The sequence below is a fragment of the Solea solea genome, chromosome 21 (genome assembly GCF_958295425.1).
Source record: "Solea solea chromosome 21, fSolSol10.1, whole genome shotgun sequence".
Taxonomy (NCBI): domain Eukaryota; kingdom Metazoa; phylum Chordata; class Actinopteri; order Pleuronectiformes; family Soleidae; genus Solea; species Solea solea.
Window position 1 is genome coordinate 11,044,741 of NC_081154.1, and position 19,143 is coordinate 11,063,883.

Genomic DNA, 19,143 nt, shown 5'->3' on the forward strand with positions numbered 1-19,143 from the left:
ATGGTGGTTATAAATTACATATTCACACAGATTATTATTTTCTAATGCTCATTTTTTTTTAAATTGTCCCATATATACTTTCATTGTTTTTAATTGTCTCTACTTTGAAATAAAGCACATGATCGTGACAATACAAACTATCTGCATTTCTCTTTGTTTATCTTCTCAGCTCTGACTAAATTAAACTGGACTCTGTTGTGCGTGCATGCGTGTGTGTGTGGGTGTGAAGCAGGAGGATATGAGGTTGTGTGCATGTGTGTGCACATTTTGTCATCACTTCCCAGAATACTTTAACAACTGTTCTAAATGACACAGTCATACAGTAGGTAGGTGTGTGTGTGTATGCGTGTGTGTGTGTTTCGGTTATTACTCATGTTGTGGGGACCCAAATCTGTTTACAGAGTCACATTATGGGGACAAAAAGCAAGTCCCCATAACACAAATGATTACAATTTTTAGGTGAAGACATGGTTCAGATGCCTTGAGGGTCAGTTTAGGGTCAGGGTTAGGATTAGTCCAGTTGTAGTTATGGTGAAAATCAGACTGTGTGTGTGTGTACGTTTTTATTTATATCTTTGTGAGGTCCACAAAATGTAAAATCCTATCTTTGTGGGGACACTTTTGTCTGAGCCCCACACAAGTGTTTTTTCAGGGTTAAGACCTGGTTTTAGGATAAGGGTAAATGTAAGGCACTAAGTTGTAAAGGTTAAGGTTAGGAATAGGAAATGCATAATATCAATGACGTGTCCTCACTAAGATGTAAAAAACAAGTTTGTGTGTGTGAGACTTCTTTCATCCGTGTACGTAATTGCATTTCTTTTAAAAATTGAATCAATCCCATAAAATCCGGCATTGTGCATCATAAAGCCACAACAGGTTGTTGTGCGTACACAAGTGGAACATGTGAGGTGTGAGAGGCTGCATCCAGGAGTGAGGTCAAGAGTATGAACATGAGGGAGGAGGGAGGAGAGAGAGAAAGAGAGAGAGTGAGAGAGTAAGAGCGTGGATTGTGTTTCTCTGAGAGTCTGTCAGAGTCTGGTGGTAGTCAGAGGAGAAGACACTGAACCTCATTCAACGAGCTTTTAAGTCTGACACTGACCAGAGGAGCGTTGAAGGAGAGAGATGCTGAAAGGTTACGAGCCTGGAAACTGGTGACTCCACACGGTGCTGTGATGGGGACTGTGAGTGAGCTGTGTGCCTCCAGTTTCCAGGCGTTTCTCTGCCCTACAGTTCGGCCTCCTGCAGCCACAGGTGAGTGCACGTTCACGTCAAAATGTGTCCCAGCTTAAGGGCTAATTTAAGTCGACGACAACCATTTTGAGGGCTCTCAGTCATGTTTTTACTTCACTGATTTGTGGAGAAAACCATATGAAAGTTTAAAGACCAATTTGTCACAGACATTGTACTTACATTATACTTAAATTTAAAAAAAAGACTCACTTTTGCAATCTTGTGCTGTTTGAGGTAATATTTTTGACCTAACAACTTGTGGATTTCAGTATAGGCACCTGGCAGCTGACTAACAATGGAAGGTGAACATCAGAGATAACAATGAGAGTGGAGGAAGCTTTTGAAAAAGAATCAACCTGGACTCAAGAGTTTGTTTTTGAAATCACTGTTTTATAACGCAGCTCTTGTTGCTTTTGTGTGACTCTTGATTGCTTATAAATGACAGACAAACACAGCGAGACATGTACAGCAAGACTGGCACAAAGCGATGCCAGTGCTCAGTTGCCGTGGTGATCTGTAGACACAGTGCTCTGTGTGTGTGTGTGTGTGTGTGTGTGTTCGGTAAAGTGTGCGTGCACCATGCTGTGTTTTTGACATTTCTGTGGTCATGTACACATATATGAGTCAGGCAAACTGTGCATGCGTGTGTGTATTTCTGTGTGTGTGTTTGTGTGAGATGGTGGGCTTGATTTGAAAACATGACGCACACTCATCGTCCGCTGGTCCAGGAACCTCCTCTCCAGTGGGAAGCTGCAGAGACGTAATCTCCATCACTGCCCACTGTTCCCCCTCTGCACAGGTTATTTCAGATAGTGTACTTCATACTGTGCTCATTCAAAAACCACTCTGACACTCTGAGAGCAGCGCACTACGACACTCTCAAGACTTTTATCTCTGTTGTTGTTGACTTCCCCTTCTTTTTTTTCCCTCCCCTGTCATTTCCTCAGCTTATCCTTTTTTTAAACACCCTATGCCTCAAGGCCTCTGCAGCAGTGTAATGTGTTTTCACAGACAAGTCCTTTAAGTATGGAGTTTATGTTGCGACGATACAATAGCTCCCTTTGAGAATGATTAACATCTTTACATTCACCACTTATCTGCCAAAGGCGTGAAGTCACTGGTTCGCGCTCTTGTCGATTTGTGCAGATATTTCAGGGTTTCAGACATGCAGCGTCTGCCTCCACAGTGTCTACACAGTGAAGATAATTGAGAGTTTATTACAACAGTGAAAAATAACCTCTTTTTTATGATTAACCGCTTCTCCTACCAAAGGAATCATGTTCACAGGGTGAATATTAGAAAGACAAAGTCTGGTGGAGTTTTGATATTGCAGCAGCTCTTCCTCGCTCCTGCCCGAACACATCCTGTTTTTTGGTGTGTCCAAACTGAATAAAGCACTGATTCAAGAGCACAGCTGCAATCCTTTGGCCTTCTTTTTCCTCCACCCTTCCCTACATCCTCTCCTCTCCCTTCCAGTATCAGACCTGCTTCCTCAAGTCTTCACGCCCATTAAGAAAAACAAGTCTCCCATGTTCAGACGACATTATTTCCATGTCAGTTCATTTTGACGTCTCGTTATGTCGTGTGTGTCCTCTCATTGGATGAATGGAGAGAAACTAATGTTGTTGCAGAGACTTTCATCATTTCAACAGGGTGGAGTGCTAAAACCTGAGAAATGTGCACATAATGCTCAGGCCAAAACACATTCAAACTGATTTTATGGACAGATAATCTCCCTCCACACACACACAAACACACACTGATTTACCATGCAAATGATGTCTCTTTTTCTTGCCATACGCTACAACTAAGAGCAAAGACATCATTACGAGAGAAAACAAAAATGAATCCCAAATTTCAACTCTGAACAACAAATTCTTTCAAGCACATGTAGATTTTCACATTATTTGAGCAAAAGAATAAAAAAAAAGTCAAGGATATTATAAATATTATCAAACGAAATTAAAATGAGTGTTTTCACACCATGATAACTTACACTTATACACACTTTTATTTATGTAGCCTTTTTCCATAGTGCCTGGTTAATTTGGAGCACAAAACATTTTTATGGACGATGAAGTGATGATGAAGTTAAAAAATGAGCTCCACCTATAGATCAGCTACAACCCACACTGACAGTAAACTGCCCCACCCACCCACGACAAATATGACACAATATTCATCATGATGTAGGAGTCATCGTCCGCTCTTCTGTCAGATTGTTTCGTTCCCTGATATTTTTAGACTTATTTAATATATAGACTGTATATTTAAAATATATAACCACGGATAAGTGCTGTGTGAGGGTCACTTCAACATCAGCTTCAGCTCATTGAAGAAGCTCATGGGTTCATTCATTTGCTTTGTGTCATTGTCCTGTTACAAAATTCCATCTTCTTTTCTCTTTCTCTTTGCAGGACATTTGCATTCTTTCATTTCCTCACACACAGCCACAAGATTTCTGAATATTTCCAGCTCTATTGTTAAAGAGATATTTGAGTTTTTAAGTGTAATTGTATGAGAAAATTTACACATTATCATCTCTGATTTTGCTGGGTGTGCTCTCGAGCTCAATACCGCTTTCATGAACAGGCCTACAACTTACACACGTGGACAATATTGTTGGTCCCCTTCTGTTATGGAAAGAAAAACCCAGAAAGGTCACTGCAATAACTGAAACTAAGTAAAGTAATAATACACTACATACAAATGTACTGAAAATTAACTAATGAAAATCAGACATTGCTTTTTAATTGTGTTTCAACAGAATCATTAAAAAAATGTATGGTTACATCAGCTGGGATTTGGCACCAGCGCCCCCCCATGACCCTCATGTGGAGGATGAAGTGGTGGAAGATGAGTGAGTAAGTGAGTGAATACTTCTGTCAGTTTCAAGTTATTTCAGTGACCATTGTGGGTTTGTCTTTCTTTAACCAAAGGGCACCAATGATTTTGTCCACATGCGTAAGTGAAGTTTGTGAACTGCTCAAGCTCACGCACCAAAGTCCATAGAGAAAATCTGTGTTTTACCTTGAAGGAACACAATGGTCTACTACTGCTGCCACTTTTGGTTAGTTTCTGTCTTAAGTGAATCCAGACAAAGGATTTCAAAGACTGAAGATAAAACATTGATGGAAGCCGCAGTTAATCAACAATTCCTCTGTGCCTTGATACAAAATTGCTTATTTCCCTAGTGACATTGGTTCAAGGATTGTGCGGTTTACAAACTTTCAGTTTCCAGTGGGGAAGAGTTTGTCTATCTGTGAGAAAAGGCGGCAGACAAATTCTTAAGATTTCATAGACTGAGGCAGACATAGATTTTATCAGGTGAGCCTTTTTTGTGAGATACCTGGGATCTGATTTCCTTGTGTCCCTGTTGGCAGCCGTGGTATTAGTGAGAGCAGTGGTGTGCACAGACATTTGGAAGAGCAGGGGCGAAAATAAAAAGGGCTCCTACTGTGCACCGGTGGGGCAGGCAACTGTAATACCATACAGTAGTGTTTCCTCACTGGGAGGGACATAAAAGGGCACTAAATGAGTTTTGAATCAAAAAGGCACCTGCACACAATCAAGAGTTTATCCCATAAGGACCCCCACTGAACATCACATTTCTCACAATCGTACACAGGTATGCACTGACATCCTTTACTGCACTACATCACTTTCTTTCACATAGGCATTTATTTCTATTTTCTATTTCTATTTCTATGCAATACTGAGTATTATGTCCTCTAGAGGACACAATACTGAGTATTATGTCCTCTAGAGGACACCCTTTGGGACACTGTCATGTAGGCAACTTCATAACAGCACCCTTTTTGACACCCATAGGAAACAAAGTTGCAAAGGCATCTTATAGGGCAGTGCATCACTTTTCTCTACTAGAAAGGCACTCTCCTTTAGAAACAATCACATTTCTGCAAGCACAATTTTGCTTTTTTGGAGGTCAGTGTTGATAATGTGCCAACACCTGAACAAATCTAAACACACTTCACAAAACCTGAACTGTCCCATTAACAGCTGTCTGCCTGTGTGTCCATGAAGTTTTCTGCAGGAGATGTGTGTAGTGTATTTATTTCCAACTTCAACTTCAAATCCCATAGAATCTTACAAAGCTAACAAACCATATCCATCTGTCTTTGTTAGCCGCCCTCTGATTGGCTGCTGCTGCTGAGGCCACGCCCATGCTATCCGGCTCCAGCACCGGCTGTCTCTGAACACTTGTCATTAAGCTCCAGTGTTACAGTGAATGAAAGACGGAGTACACACACACACACACACACACACTCAAAGTTTACTTAAAGTTTTTAAATAACGCTGCGCTCTAAACAAACAGCGCGGACATGGTTTTGAAGTCGGAAGACGGCGTTGGTAAGTTGTTGTTTGACTCGTTGTGTTTAGCGCTGCACTTACATGAACCAGGGCTAAGTTAAGAGGCTAACCAGCTAACTTTAACGCTAGCTAACACAAACAAACAAACACGGAGGGTAATAGCAGCTGCATCGCGGTAGGTTTGAATTTAATGATCTAAACAAGTCCTCATCTGACTCATTTGGTAATACTCTTCATTCATTGGCACAAGGGACCCTTTATTATTAATCTGGGATCAGGCCAGACCTCGGGTAGACCGTCCTTACTGAACAGTGCTGCACAATTCACGTGTTTATAAATACAGTCAATGCGCCATTTATTGATAGGAACAGAAAGACTTACCCTCAAAAATCAATGTACTGCTCAATTTCTCTGATTATGCTCTGCTTTCCAACCTATGTCAGGATGTTGTGGGGATAAAAAATTATATTAAGTCAGCTTCCTCGCAGCTGCATTGGTGTTTCCTCTAACCGTTTCAACCACTTTTACAGGATGTGATTTTTGCACTGTCAGGGACGAAGCTGTCAAACAGATCACTAAAATAAAAAAACAGCTACCAATAACATACAAGGTAGAAAACATCTGGACTAACACTAGTGCAGATACTCTTTCCCCATCTTCCCTAAATGAGTGCTATATAAATTAATATAAACATAATCATAATGCTGGTAGGTTGTTTTTGTCCATATATTGTAATTTCTTTGTCACGCCATGATGTTGAACTTTTCTGTGTTGGTGCACATTATGTTCACTGGTGGATTTGTCTCTGGTGCTCAGGCCTTGAGGCTGTGTGATTGTGATCGGTCACCAGGGAGTTTACCATAACCACGGGGTTATATGACTCTGTGGAGCTTGTCATCTTGCAGACCAGGGAACGTTGAAACACACAATTATAGCCTTGTGAATGCTGAAGTGGACAATTATTGCCTTGTGAAGGTTGCCAGGCACATAAAGTCTAACTCTTAATATTTCGGAAGTGCAGCTCATTTTCTTGCCACAGCCCCACAGCTTTGCCTTGGTTTGTCCATCAGCTCTCATTCTGTCGTTGGTGTGTTTGTTCATTTATACAAGCAAACACATGTGACAAAGAAGAGAAGCCGACAGTTGATTACTTCTGCCAGACTAGAGCGCTATTGATTTCATAGTCATTTGTTGCATTTAGGCATGCATACAGCCCTCCCCTCCCTCTCTGTCCCACGAAAGTGATGTTCATGTGGGGGAGCCTATGTGATGCTCCATTCAAAGAAGGGAGGAGTCATGATGGACAGAGAGTGGGTAGGGGGTGAAAGAGAAGAGACTTAGAGAGTTTTCTCCTTTACCCATACACCCTCATCCTCATTTAACTGGAGGCCTACTCCCCTCATCTCTTTGTTGGAGGAGTGCCTGAGGATTAACGGCAGGCATGCGTAGGACTGGAGGACCACAGGGCTGGGAATGGGCTTGGAACAGTTCAGGCAGTACTGGATTATTACTGTGCTGATGGAGCTTTTGGCTGTTTCACACTGGAATAAGTGACCAAACTTAGTGTCCTGGACTCCGGAGAGCCGGAGTGAGAATCAAGGCTCGACCTCTAAAACTAATTGCGTGTTGCCGGCTGCCCAGGGAGACTGGTGGTGGAGCCATCCAGCCATCCGACGCTTTCTCTGGTATGAACCTCAGGATTGTGACACAAATGTGTAGGTGTTGAGTGCGTCATCATTACTTCTGCAGCAGAGCAATTTTGCAGAAATTCTCTGAACGAGTGCGTGTGATTTGTCATGCCTTCCCCCCATAACGTCATTAGATCTGGAAACTAAGGCACTATAGGCATTAAGAAACTGCTGGGATTGGGGTTAAGCTGTTTAGAGGATGTGATGGTGTTTTAAGTTAAATAATACTGAAACTAGAGAGCAGGAATAAAAGTCTGTTGGTTGTCCTGAACAGTTGTCACTTGCAGCACCACTATGACAAGGTGTCCCATTACCGACAAACACAAACACACACTTGCCGACTTCAAGAGTATGCAGAGCAGCTGGTTGAGCAGTCTGTTGACACGTTTTTTTGTTTTTATTCTCTTTTTACGTTGATGTGTGTTTTTGTGTTTGCCTACTTAAGATAAATCATATGACAGTTTGTCATTTATCCACTTGCTGTTATTCTTTGTCAGTAAAATGCTACATGGAGGACGTGTGTGTAAATGCTATTTTCACTGCCCAACTGCTCACAATTGTGTGTTATTCTTGTCCTCAGGTTTATTATAGTAGCTAGTGTGGCCTACTTAATGCTTTCTCTCTGTGTATGATGAGCAGGTGTGTCTGTCTGACTCTCTGTGTGTTTGGAGTATGTTAAGTACTCCAAACTCCAAGGCCGCAGCACCTGCCATGCCACACTGGACGTTTCTGGAATTACTTCTACTTAAAAGGAGAGTCGTCAAGAATGAATATTGATAGAGATTTAACTTGGAAATGGGCACATACCAGTATGATAAACATATTAATGTTTCCTTGACTTATTAATTCAATAGTTGACCAGAATGAAGGGGAAATTCCAGAGCCCACATTTGTCGCTTGAATTTAATTTAGATTTGTCTGAAAAATTACCTCAAACCAAGGGTAATTCAGTTTCCTTTCACAGAAGACAAGAACTAAAACTAGTGTTTTGGTTTGGAACAATAATTGACATGATTGTTAATCCTCAAAAGAGTTGGACATTTTTTTTTACCAACTAGTTTCGACTCTGGTCAGTTATGTTTCTGTGTTTGTGGTTCTGCATATATTTAATCTGCAATGTTGTGATAACCGAATGCTTAATAATAATTGTGATTAAGTTGTAAATTAATTTTGTGCTTGACTTGGTCATTGTGGCAAAGTGAAATGAGCAGTTCACTAGAGTACATCCTCAGCGTGACTCCTCTAATGAGGATGACAAACCGCAGCAGCACAGCTTGATTTGTCCTCTGTGGCTCCTTGTTACTCTGCATAAATTGTGCCCTTTCTCAACATTTGTCTGTGGTTAGAGCATTTTATATGTCTCAGAAAGACGCCACAGCAAAACACTTTATCATTAGGCACCCAGTGGAGTGGAGTAGGAGGCACAGTGGAAATCACAGAGGTGATATATGGAAAAATGATTAGACATTGAAGCATGAATGAATGATAAAGTTTAGTACACACATTATTCATGGTGGTTTCCATTTCTTATCATTCGCCTCCATTTTCCCTGTTTCCCGTCATCATGTTTTCACAAGAAAAACCACACGTCAGTTACTAATAAATGAACATTTCCCTACTCTTGTTATCATTCCTCTGCAGGTTTTATGTGTGCCCGTGTGAGGGAAAACAAACGTTTGTACTATCACAGGACACACTTTGTCGTTTACAGTTTAGGGTGTGTTCCATCGTTAACACTAGTCACTTGTTTCATTTGGTTACTAAAACCAATGGAAACCAACTGTTACTAACAGATGTCATGATTAGGCAATGCATGGATTAGTCAGTGGATTACAAAATAATACAAGAATAATGAATTATCCTGTGAGTTCACGGCTGCTATTTGCTCAATTCACCTTTTTTGATAAAAACAACTTTATTGTACTCCACTGGCCCTTGCCAAGGGCAGGCGTTGTTAGATTTTACATGAACTCACTGGATAATTCATTATTCTTGTATTATTTTTTAATGAAATGTAAAATATTAGATGTTCCCACCTTTTTTTTTGACGTTTGGTTTAGAAGTAATGGCCATTTTTTACATTTCGTTTCATAGACTGAGCTTTTATAAAAGTAATCTGAGAATATTTAAAAAAAAAAACATCACTGGATGCAGGCAGCCCTGCAGTAAACACTTTGGCTGAAAGATATTTAAAAACATAATTCTAGAAACGGATACAACATTCTTTAAACACTGTAATTTCACCAGCTATATTGCTGTAAGTTAAGAAAACTTTCTCTCTCCAATTCATTTTGAAGTTGGATTCCAAATATCTGCCTCATCATGTTGCATCTTTGCAACAAGCTTTTTAAATAATTTCACCGCTTAAATAGTGAGCTGTCTAAGTGCAAAGTAACACTCGGGTTTTACTCTGACAAGTTTTATTTACCCTGTTTAAAACATTTTCTCCCATTATTCTCTGAACTCAGGCTTTCTGTGTCTTACACCTACATGTTTTCTGTCATAGTTGTAAAGTCTTAAAATGGCAGCTTATTTTTTTACCTGCTACTACGCTCTGACAAATATGAGTGGTTATTGTTCTATAATCAAAGTGACTAAAATATAGAAAAAGCCTTGTTACTGGTTCCTTGACCGCTAGTGATTATGTTTCAGCTTGTGTCTTTCTGTACTTAAAGTAGGTTGATTTCATCCTCTCATTTGAGGTTTGGATGCCATCGGGGTTGATGGATCAAAGATTGTGTTGCCATAGTGACCTAGAGCAGTGGGACGACTTTTTCCTCAGGGCATATGTGTGTGTGTTAACACAGTGTGTGCTTAAGACAATAGTTGATGTTTATATGCGAGTATCACATGTTCTCCTCACTCGTCTCCTCAGTGCCCGATGACCTCAGTCCAGAGGAGAGACAGGAGCTGGAGAGCATCCGCCGCAGAAAACAAGAGCTCCTGCAGGACATACAAGTAAGAAGAACCCTCTGGTGCTGCTTTTGCTATCTAACACTACACATGTCCTTCCTGAGGCCATGATTACCATCTGTATCAGGGCTAAGGATGGAGAAGATTAATGGATTTTTGTTGAATCTGAATCCATATTCAAATCTTGTCAGAACCACAGCCATCCTTTTAATAATATAAGCAAATATATATACAGTACTGTGAAGAAGTCTCTTCTCCACCAGTGTTGTTGTTTTTGTGTCTTATGCCTGTGACTGAAAGTTGGTCTTGTGTATTAGTTTGTCAATGAGTTTGCTATGTACGTGTATATGTACGTGTATGTGGTGCTCAAGCATAAACCTAATAGACCTTTTTCTCTGCATATGTTTGTCAACATGAAATAGAGGGATAGAGGGTCTTTTGCACAGCACTGTACAAGTTAAAAAAGGTAATAAAAGATAAAGGCACACATCTATTCAGCACAACATAGTGTACTGTAGACACGTTGTCTCTCATGTGTTTTCAATGAAGATTTTTATATGGTGATGGCTGTAGGAAAAAAACAGTTAAACTGTCTGGTGCTGCATGTTGTCATGGACCGCTAACGTCTGCCTGAGGGCAGAAGTTCAGAGAGATGATGGGAGGGTGGGGTGAATTCTTCTTCTGAGATGGTCGAGGTTCTCTGCAGACAGTGAGAAATGAAATTGTCTTCCAGGGCAGGTGGATGTATGTTGATTTATTATTAATTTATGTAATAATGATAATTGAACTTCAGATATTGACCATTCAGTCTTTTTTGTGTGGAGTAACCATTTCATCTTTTATTTGTACAACAAACTTGAGCTGAATTCATCTGGAGTTCAGCTTCTTGGCCTTCAGTCTATTTCTGTTTTCTGTCCTCAGTGATTACTGCTGGGACAAAATGCTTTTCCAACAGGGCAGCGATGCCAGGCAGGGAGTTTGTTTGTTTCTGTCCCTGTTGTGAACCCTGCGGTTATCCCTGTGGACTGTTGCAAGTACAAATGAACAATACAGTTTTTATCAAAGGTTTTTCTGATGTTAATACAAAGTTTTCAGGTGATTGAGCTATTAGTTTTCACTGGACAACATGCATCTGTTTCAGTGGCACATATTTATTAAAGTGTGAGTCTTAAAACATCAGTTATTTCAGATGGAGACACTGCAAGAAAAACAAATTCATACAATGAACTAATGTTTTTCCATTTTCTTCCTTGAATTGTTCAGGTCATTATTTTTTTTTTCTTCTCTTGTCTCTGGGGATAATTTTGTCCCTGCATGTCTAGACAAGTGTTCATAGGAAGGCTTTGTGTGTGTACTTGTAATTTTTTTTCCAACTTTTTCTGACCTTTTTTTTTTTGGCATAAACACTGAATTTGTCAGGACAAGTAGTCCCCATGGAGACCAAAACCTGGTACCAATGAGGAAGAACCTAATTTCTAAGGAAGTGATTAACTTTAGGGCTAGGATGGGATTTACTTTCAGGGCAACAACATAATAAGTAGATTGATGGAGTATATCACTAAGGTTGACTCTAGTTCAATGTTACTCTCCCTTAAGCCTCGCCCTGTGTCTTGCCCAGGGCGCAAATGGGAAATGCGCTATGAATTATTTCAGTTGTGGAACCAGAGGATGCATTTTGTTTATACAGGGGTGTTACCATGGAAGCACACAGGGAGGAATCCATACTCAAACAACTGTGGTTATTTATTTTTGGAGCCGTGTCATATAGCATGGTTCCTACTCCCTGTATATGATAATGAAGCTAATCTGAGACTGTGGCCATGTCTGTTTCTCTTTTATTATCTCACTTCATTATCTTTTCGGTTCAGTGTTTCTCTCCTCTGATCTTGCCTCCCCTAAAACCTCTGCCTCTGATCAGCCCTGCTAAGCCAGTCAAAGTCTTTGATCCTGTGCATGCCTGTCTCCAGTGTGACACTCAAACAGACCGGGCAGGGTGTAGGGGGGGGGGGGGGATGAAGGCCCGTAAATCTAGGTCAGCACAGGGGAGCTGAAAGGGGGAGAGAGGGGAGAGGAGTGTAGGGGAAGAGTGGGTCAGCATTGACCCCAGAACAGGTGCTACAGCTCCTAGAGAGGATTTTGTGCGGAGAGCGGCCGTTCCACATAACTCCTGCTGAGCAAGAAAGATTTGGGCTGAGAGAGAGTGAATCATGTCTGCACTGCTGGGTTTTATTGGGTCATCTCATCTGTCTGGATATGTTGGTCAGTGAGATATAGCTGGAACAGACAGCCACGTTTGATGGTTTCTGCTGATGCTAAGATAAAAGTATCTCAAGAGTTAAAGGGTCAGACGTCACATGTATTAAAGTTTTTTTTTTTGTTACAGTTTCCATCATCTTTTTACGATTTCCCCCTCACCTTCTTTTCCCTTCTCTCTCTCTCACTCTGTCTGCTCTCAGAAACTGAAGGATGAGATAGCCGAGGTGACCAATGAGATTGAAAATCTGGGCCAGACTGAAGAGAGGTAAAGTGTCTCTCAACAACCGTATCTGTGCGTGTATGTGTAGGCGGCTGCAGTCCACTCAGCCTTTGTTTTACTGTGAGTGCATTCGTAATGAAAGCCGGGAAAATGACAGGAAAAATCCGCCCGAGGCTCAGAATGCCCTGAGCCAGTTTTAATGCCTTGTGGGATTTAGGGCTGCAATCTAAAATTGACAGTATTTGCGGTATCCATTAATCCGTAGATTATTTGTCTAATAGATGGGAAAAAACTTACTGTGGTAAAATCTTAAAATATTGCTTATTTTTGTGTAATCTGTGTTCAAGACACAAAGATACTTGGAAGACATTAAATATGAATACCCACACTCAAAGTTATTAGTCTTTAATTCTATGTAGCAGAAAAGTAAGTAAAGAAAATGACATTTTTTGGGGATTTTCTGTGCTTATGAAATTGTTGTCATTATAATGTTACAAACTCATGTTCATTTTAACAGTTTTCATTTTCATTTTAGGAAAAGTATGCAGAGGAGTAAACAGATGGCCATGGGCCGAAAAAAGTTCAACATGGACCCAAAGAAGGTGAGTGGGAATCGATGTTGATGACTGTCATGTTACAGGAAAAGTAGTGCTGAAGCTAGTTAGTAATTCCATTTATGACTTTGTGTTGTGTGTTTTTTTTGTTTATTTGTTTTTTTTCTTCCAGGGGATCCGTTTTTTGGTGGACAGCTCTCTGCTGAAAAACACCAGAGATGACATCGCCCAGTTTCTCTACAAGGGGGAGGGGCTTAATAAGACGGCCATTGGGGACTACCTGGGGGAGAGGTGAGTGATGATCTTTCAAAGTAATGGACCTTTTTCAATTCAGCCATTATTTACTGTATGTACACTTTTATCAACAATCCATTTAATGTACCAACTTTTTGATAATATTTTGACAATTTAAATTGCATTGTCTCAAATATGATTATTTCCTGGGGGTTTTTTCCACCTCCATGAAAACAATGTGTCCTTATTAAGTACAGTAAAGTCACCTCAGTGTTTATTTATTTTTGACATTGTTTTTGCTGGCTGTGCCGGGAGTCTTGGTTTTAGTAAACTGGATATCTTTGGTTTGCAGAAAAAAGAAGTCAACTATTTTGATGATTTATTAATTTGAGTATTTTTTTTATTTAAAAACTTTAATTTAAAACAAGCATAGATTTTTCCGCTTCATAAATGTGAATATTTCTTGGTTTCTTTGCTCCATATAACAAGTGAATCATTACAATGGAATTTTGTTTGGGGACCAATGGGCTAATCAGTTAATCGAGAAAATGACGATTACAGACAAACAACTGATCCACTAATTGAGGAAATAATTGATAGATACATCAATTAGTTTAATTTAAAAAAGTATGTTCTTTCAGAAATAATAATAAATGAGAAAAATGAATTTTTCAATCACACTTGTTGAATTAACTGCTGCAGAACTGTAGTTTGGACGTGTAAGAGGGGAAAACTATCATTTCTGTATATCCTGTGTGTGTGTATGTATGTGTGTATATATATATATATATATATATATATATATATATATATATATGTATATGTATGTATATGTATATGTATATGTATATATATATATATGAACATGTTGTGTATTAGCAGTTTTTAAAGAGCATCAAATAATCCGTTTTTATCTGATTCATATATCTTCTCCCTCTATTTTAGCTGCCAACTCGTTAAGATAAACAAAGCTGTGTTCATATTTTGATCCTGTTCTTGTTCTTGTTCTGGTTACTCCCCCCTCTCCCTCTCCCTCCCTGTGTGCATGTGGGTGTGTGTTTCATTTTCTTCTTCTGTGCAGAGATGACTTCAACATCGAGGTTCTGCATGCCTTCCTGGATTTACACGAGTTCACAGACCTGAACCTGGTTCAGGCTCTCAGGCAGTTCCTGTGGAGCTTCAGGCTGCCCGGGGAAGCTCAGAAGATCGATCGCATGATGGAGGCGTTCGCCCAGAGATACTGTCACTGTAACCCTGGCGTGTTTCAGAGCACAGGTAGAAGAGTGTGTGTTTGGTAGACATGACGTGGAAAAAAAACCCCCCAAAACATCTGCATAGTTGCAATTTAACTCATATCCTTTAACCAATGTGGATTCTAGTCACACACAGTGTCGGAAAATCAGTAAAACACATTGAAGGCGGTTTAATTCCAATCATTTATTGGAAATTTACTACTATTATTACAACTACCACCAGTATTTTAATTGCGCATAAGAGTTATTTGTATTGTTGAACCAGACACTTAAAATTAAAGCAAGAATGAAATGGAGATTATTAATATAAAAGATAATGATAGAGGTGAGATATCCTGAATTAATTAAATCTACTGAGAAGCTCTTCACTTCAAGGATTCATTTATTAAGGGCAATAAATAATGAGTAGGAGAAAGTTTAAACATGTTTGGTCAAGTGTCAAAAAACTACACATATCATTTTTTTCCCCAGATACTTGTTACGTGTTATCGTTTGCGGTGATCATGCTGAACACCAGTCTACACAACCCCAACGTTAAGGACAAGCCCTCTGTTCAGAGATTCACAGCAATGAACAGAGGTATCAATGATGGAGGAGACCTGCCCGAGGAGCTGCTCAGGGTGAGAGATCTGTAATCGGTTTACCATGCAAATAAAATGGAGTGGCAGCATGTTTTTATGGACTCTTTTCAAAACAGACCAAAGGTCCCACTTTCTTTGCCTGAAAACATCCTGCCTATAACAATGTTTGTTTGTTTACCTCAATACATAAAAAAATGTTTTATGAATATTGTTAAGTATTGTTGTGATCTCTCTCTGTAGAACCTGTACGACAGCATCAAGAATGAACCCTTTAAGATCCCAGAGGACGACGGGAATGACCTCACGCACACTTTCTTCAACCCTGACCGGGAAGGATGGCTTCTGAAACTCGGTTGGTGCATCCATGTTACATTTGGACTGTAATTCATTCAGATGGACTGCCCCCTGCTGGATTGACTTTGAAAAGTTGTCTGAAACAAAATTAAAAGTAAAAATACATATGTTGATCTTGTTTTTGTTTGTTTGTGTTCCATGGGTTTTTAAACTCCAGGAGGTATGTACTCTTTAACTCCCCAGCTTGATTGCATTGCTTGATTTCTGAGCTGCACCCCCCCCCCCCCTGTTTTTACTTCCACTGTCTGCGCATTCTCCTTTACATCCAAGCTTTAGTCCTATTAAGGACACAACATTCACTGTTATTCTGATTTCACATTGTGCTCGATGTGAAAAACTCCAGTTGTTTCACATCTGCTTCTAACTCGGACTCCTTGATCTGGCCACTGACCCATGTTTTTAACCTCAGCTTTCCCAGTCAATAGGCTCCGTTTTAACTTGCTTATTAGTGTCATCAGTGTGCTTCACAGTGTTGCTGTTGTCATATAAAGCCCAGTTTGCTGCTCCAACTCAAGCTTTTCATCTCTCTGACAGTAGTAGCTCACCTGTGGTTTCCCCTCAGGTGGACGGGTTAAGAACTGGAAGAGACGCTGGTTCATTCTCACTGATAACTGTCTCTATTACTTTGAATACACCACTGTAAGTAGTTCCTGACTTGACTACATGTCAGTGTTGGGACATTAATACTGTGTCTTCACAAGTTATACTTCGATCTTTCATGAGGTAATTCATTTTCCTTTACTTGCCTTGTTTGCAAGGATAAAGAACCCAGAGGGATTATTCCGTTGGAAAATTTGAGCATACGAGAAGTTGATGACTCCAAGAAACCGGTAAAGACTTTCTTCTCCTTTCTCTTTATGCCACACGGTGTCATGTCATTGTTCTGCTGTTTCTTTCTCCACATGAAGTAAAAATGTAATCATATATTGAAAATGGTTTGTGTGGAGAAAATATTAATAATAATAAAGAGACATTGATTCATTTTCTTCCACTTCATTATATTATAATAGCATATTTATACAACACAAGTCACATAACATTTATCAGAGAATTGAAAAAAAAACATAAGCAGCAATAAAACATCAAAAACAAACTATAAAGTTAATTTCAGAGTTTTGTAAGTGCCCTTATTGTAATAATAATAATACAGCATTTAACAGTTATTAGTCACAACACTTACTAAATAATAAAAAACACAGCAGGCCTCTGGGCTGCTAATATAATTGATAATGCAATATCAATAAAAGTGTTTTTTAAAGTACCCACATTACTCAGCACATTTCAACACTAGTCACTTGAATCAACAGTTTGATGCCAATAAAAACAAACCTAACAAATGTGCCTATGTAATAAAAAAAAAATAAAATTTTTATAGTGATTTTTGGAACTGTAAAAATCCACAAAAACAAGTCTTAAAAAGTGAGTTTTCAAAAATACGGATTCGTCCCTTACCTCACTCTTTCAATTAAACCCTAAATGCATCCTCACATACTCCAGAACACTCGGCTGTGGGCTGATGTATCTGTTCTGCGGTGACAGTTGAGGAGTAGGAGAAGATTTCAGAAATTGCTCTGAAACCTCCGTTAAAAACAGTGTCGCTATAAAGGCTGCATATTGAGCATTAGAGGCAACAACCAGGTTGGAACCCTCACACTTTCCCTCCTCCATTGGAGGATCATTTGGGGTGGTGTTAGTTTGTACAAGTGGGTGAGCTTATTGAGTCTATTTTATCAAAGGTTTCTCACAGCTGTGATCGTGGGTTGCTGGTGATTTAACTCCCGGGGATGGTTCTGTCTTCCATTGATGCTGATTCTCACTGCTCCATGCACCCATTCAGGGAGATAACTCCAACACTCAGCTGCAGCATGTCCGCCTGCCTCTGTCGCAGGTTCAGGGTGTTCTTTTTCAAACTCCTCTGACACGCGACACTCTTTCTGTTTTCGGTGTTCAGTATGCGCCTCACGCTGTCGTGCACCTGGCGTTTCTTTAGCTCAACGTTCCACTGTGAGCTCACAGTCGTCATCACCGTGTCCGTCTGCTCCTGTCCCCGCTCGACCGCAGTCATGGTCTTCAACCGACGTCCAGTACTCTTATTATCATGTACTGTAGCATCTACATTACAAGTAAAAAAAAGAAGTAAAATAGCTCTACTTGGTTTCTCGTTGATGTCGATGAGGGTTTATTAAATAACTCCAACATCTCTGTTAAAGTTCAACACGGTTCAACAAAAACTTCATTTTCAAAATGACAATAAAAAGAGTTAAAACATCTTAATGAGTCACTAAAATGGCTCAAAGTTTTTCTCTGATTGGATGTTTCTTTTTTTTTCTCTCTTTTATATTTATTCTCTACAACTAAAAGATGCCCAATTTGTGTTTTTGCACCTGTCGAGCCAAACCTGACGAGTGGAGTTTGTGCTCCTCTCTCACCAGAACTGCTTTGAGCTCTTCATCCCCAACCACAAAGATCAGGTGATCAAAGCCTGTAAGACGGAGGCAGACGGCCGCGTCGTCGAGGGAAACCACACTTTTTATAGAATCTCAGCCCCGACCACAGAGGAGAAGGACGAGTGGATCAACAGCATCAAGTGGGTCACATTTGAAATGAGTGTAATGATGATGATTGTTTCCATGGAAGCCTTGTGTCTAACTCTCCTTCATCTTGCCCCTACAGAGCTGCCATCAGCAAAGACCCATTCTATGAAATGCTGGCAGCTCGGAAGAAGAAGGTGTCGTCTCTGAAGGGACTTTAGAGCAGCCGAGAATCAAACGGAGAAACAATAAGCACAGGTTTGACTTCAAAATGGAGGAAACTGGACCTGAAAGTCCTGCTGCTGCTGCTGCTGCTGCTGCAGAGACACTGCTACGACGGCCCTCTCTTCACAGGTTTGAACTTATGTAGGTTTCATTTGAGATGAAATGTTTCAGTGACTGATATTTAAAAAAAAACACATTTCCTTTTGAAAACATAAACTCCTTCTGTACTGTAACCCCCGCTGCGACCTCTTCAAATCGGCTGAACTTTGTCTCATTCACATCAAAACAACTTCATACAATCACTCAGACACTTCACTGGAGGAAAAACATTGAGGAGTAAGTGTGACGTGTTTGTCAGAACTAACTTTGAATGATAAGTTATGGCATTTAAAATGCTGGACATTTCTAAAAGTATACAGTAACTACAGTACGTTTACAATCATTTGAGGCCTTTTTTCAGCCGTGGATGAAACCTGGTCCAGACTACACTTTACTGAAGTTTGGTGGTGATGTTTGGAGGAACATCTTTGTTTTTTTATATATAAATATATATATCTAAGTCTGTTTTCTTACTGCTGTTGTCCTTCGGTCAAAGCACTGTTCATGGAGATGAAGGCAATGCATAGATAGCAAAACATATTTATTCATCCAGATTTCTTGTAATTTATTTTGTTTTTGTTGTATTAAATCTTTGCAAACCAGTGATTTGACATTTTCTTTGTCTTCTTTTTGTCCGAATAAGCCCCGAAAAATACACAGCATGTTTAGACGA

At 39.9% G+C, this 19,143-nt stretch overlaps 1 protein-coding gene across 5 annotated transcripts; it reads left to right on the forward strand.

Annotated features, from left to right (window-relative positions):
• The first annotated feature begins 1,042 nt into the window (after window positions 1-1,042).
• On the forward strand, window positions 1,043-19,076 carry LOC131448103 (cytohesin-1-like). Of its 5 annotated transcripts, none has more exons than XM_058620211.1 (12): window positions 1,043-1,251; window positions 10,126-10,208; window positions 12,620-12,684; window positions 13,175-13,241; window positions 13,366-13,484; window positions 14,509-14,702; window positions 15,152-15,300; window positions 15,502-15,613; window positions 16,178-16,254; window positions 16,374-16,445; window positions 18,048-18,202; window positions 18,289-19,076. In XM_058620211.1, exons 1-12 carry the CDS (start codon window positions 1,173-1,175, stop codon window positions 18,365-18,367), a joined length of 1,251 nt encoding a protein of 416 aa, XP_058476194.1. In that variant the 5' UTR covers window positions 1,043-1,172; the 3' UTR covers window positions 18,368-19,076. The 5 variants fall into 5 exon arrangements, with proteins under 5 accessions (XP_058476194.1, XP_058476195.1, XP_058476197.1 ...); XM_058620212.1 differs by lacking the exon at window positions 1,043-1,251 and adding an exon at window positions 5,467-5,601; XM_058620214.1 differs by lacking the exon at window positions 1,043-1,251 and adding an exon at window positions 5,688-5,737 and having other exon boundaries at window positions 15,502-15,614; window positions 16,176-16,254.
• The last annotated feature ends 67 nt before the right edge of the window (window positions 19,077-19,143 follow it).

Excerpts from the sequence above, each read along its gene's own strand:
- LOC131448103 (XM_058620211.1), top strand. The coding sequence starts at position 1,173 with ATGGGGACTGTGAGTGAGCTGTGTGCCTCCAGTTTCCAGGCGTTTCTC. Across the intron at positions 1,252-10,125 it reads TCGGCCTCCTGCAGCCACAG|TGCCCGATGACCTCAGTCCA; the intron begins GTGAGTGCACGT and ends TCGTCTCCTCAG. Across the intron at positions 15,614-16,177 it reads AGGATGGCTTCTGAAACTCG|GTGGACGGGTTAAGAACTGG; the intron begins GTTGGTGCATCC and ends GTTTCCCCTCAG.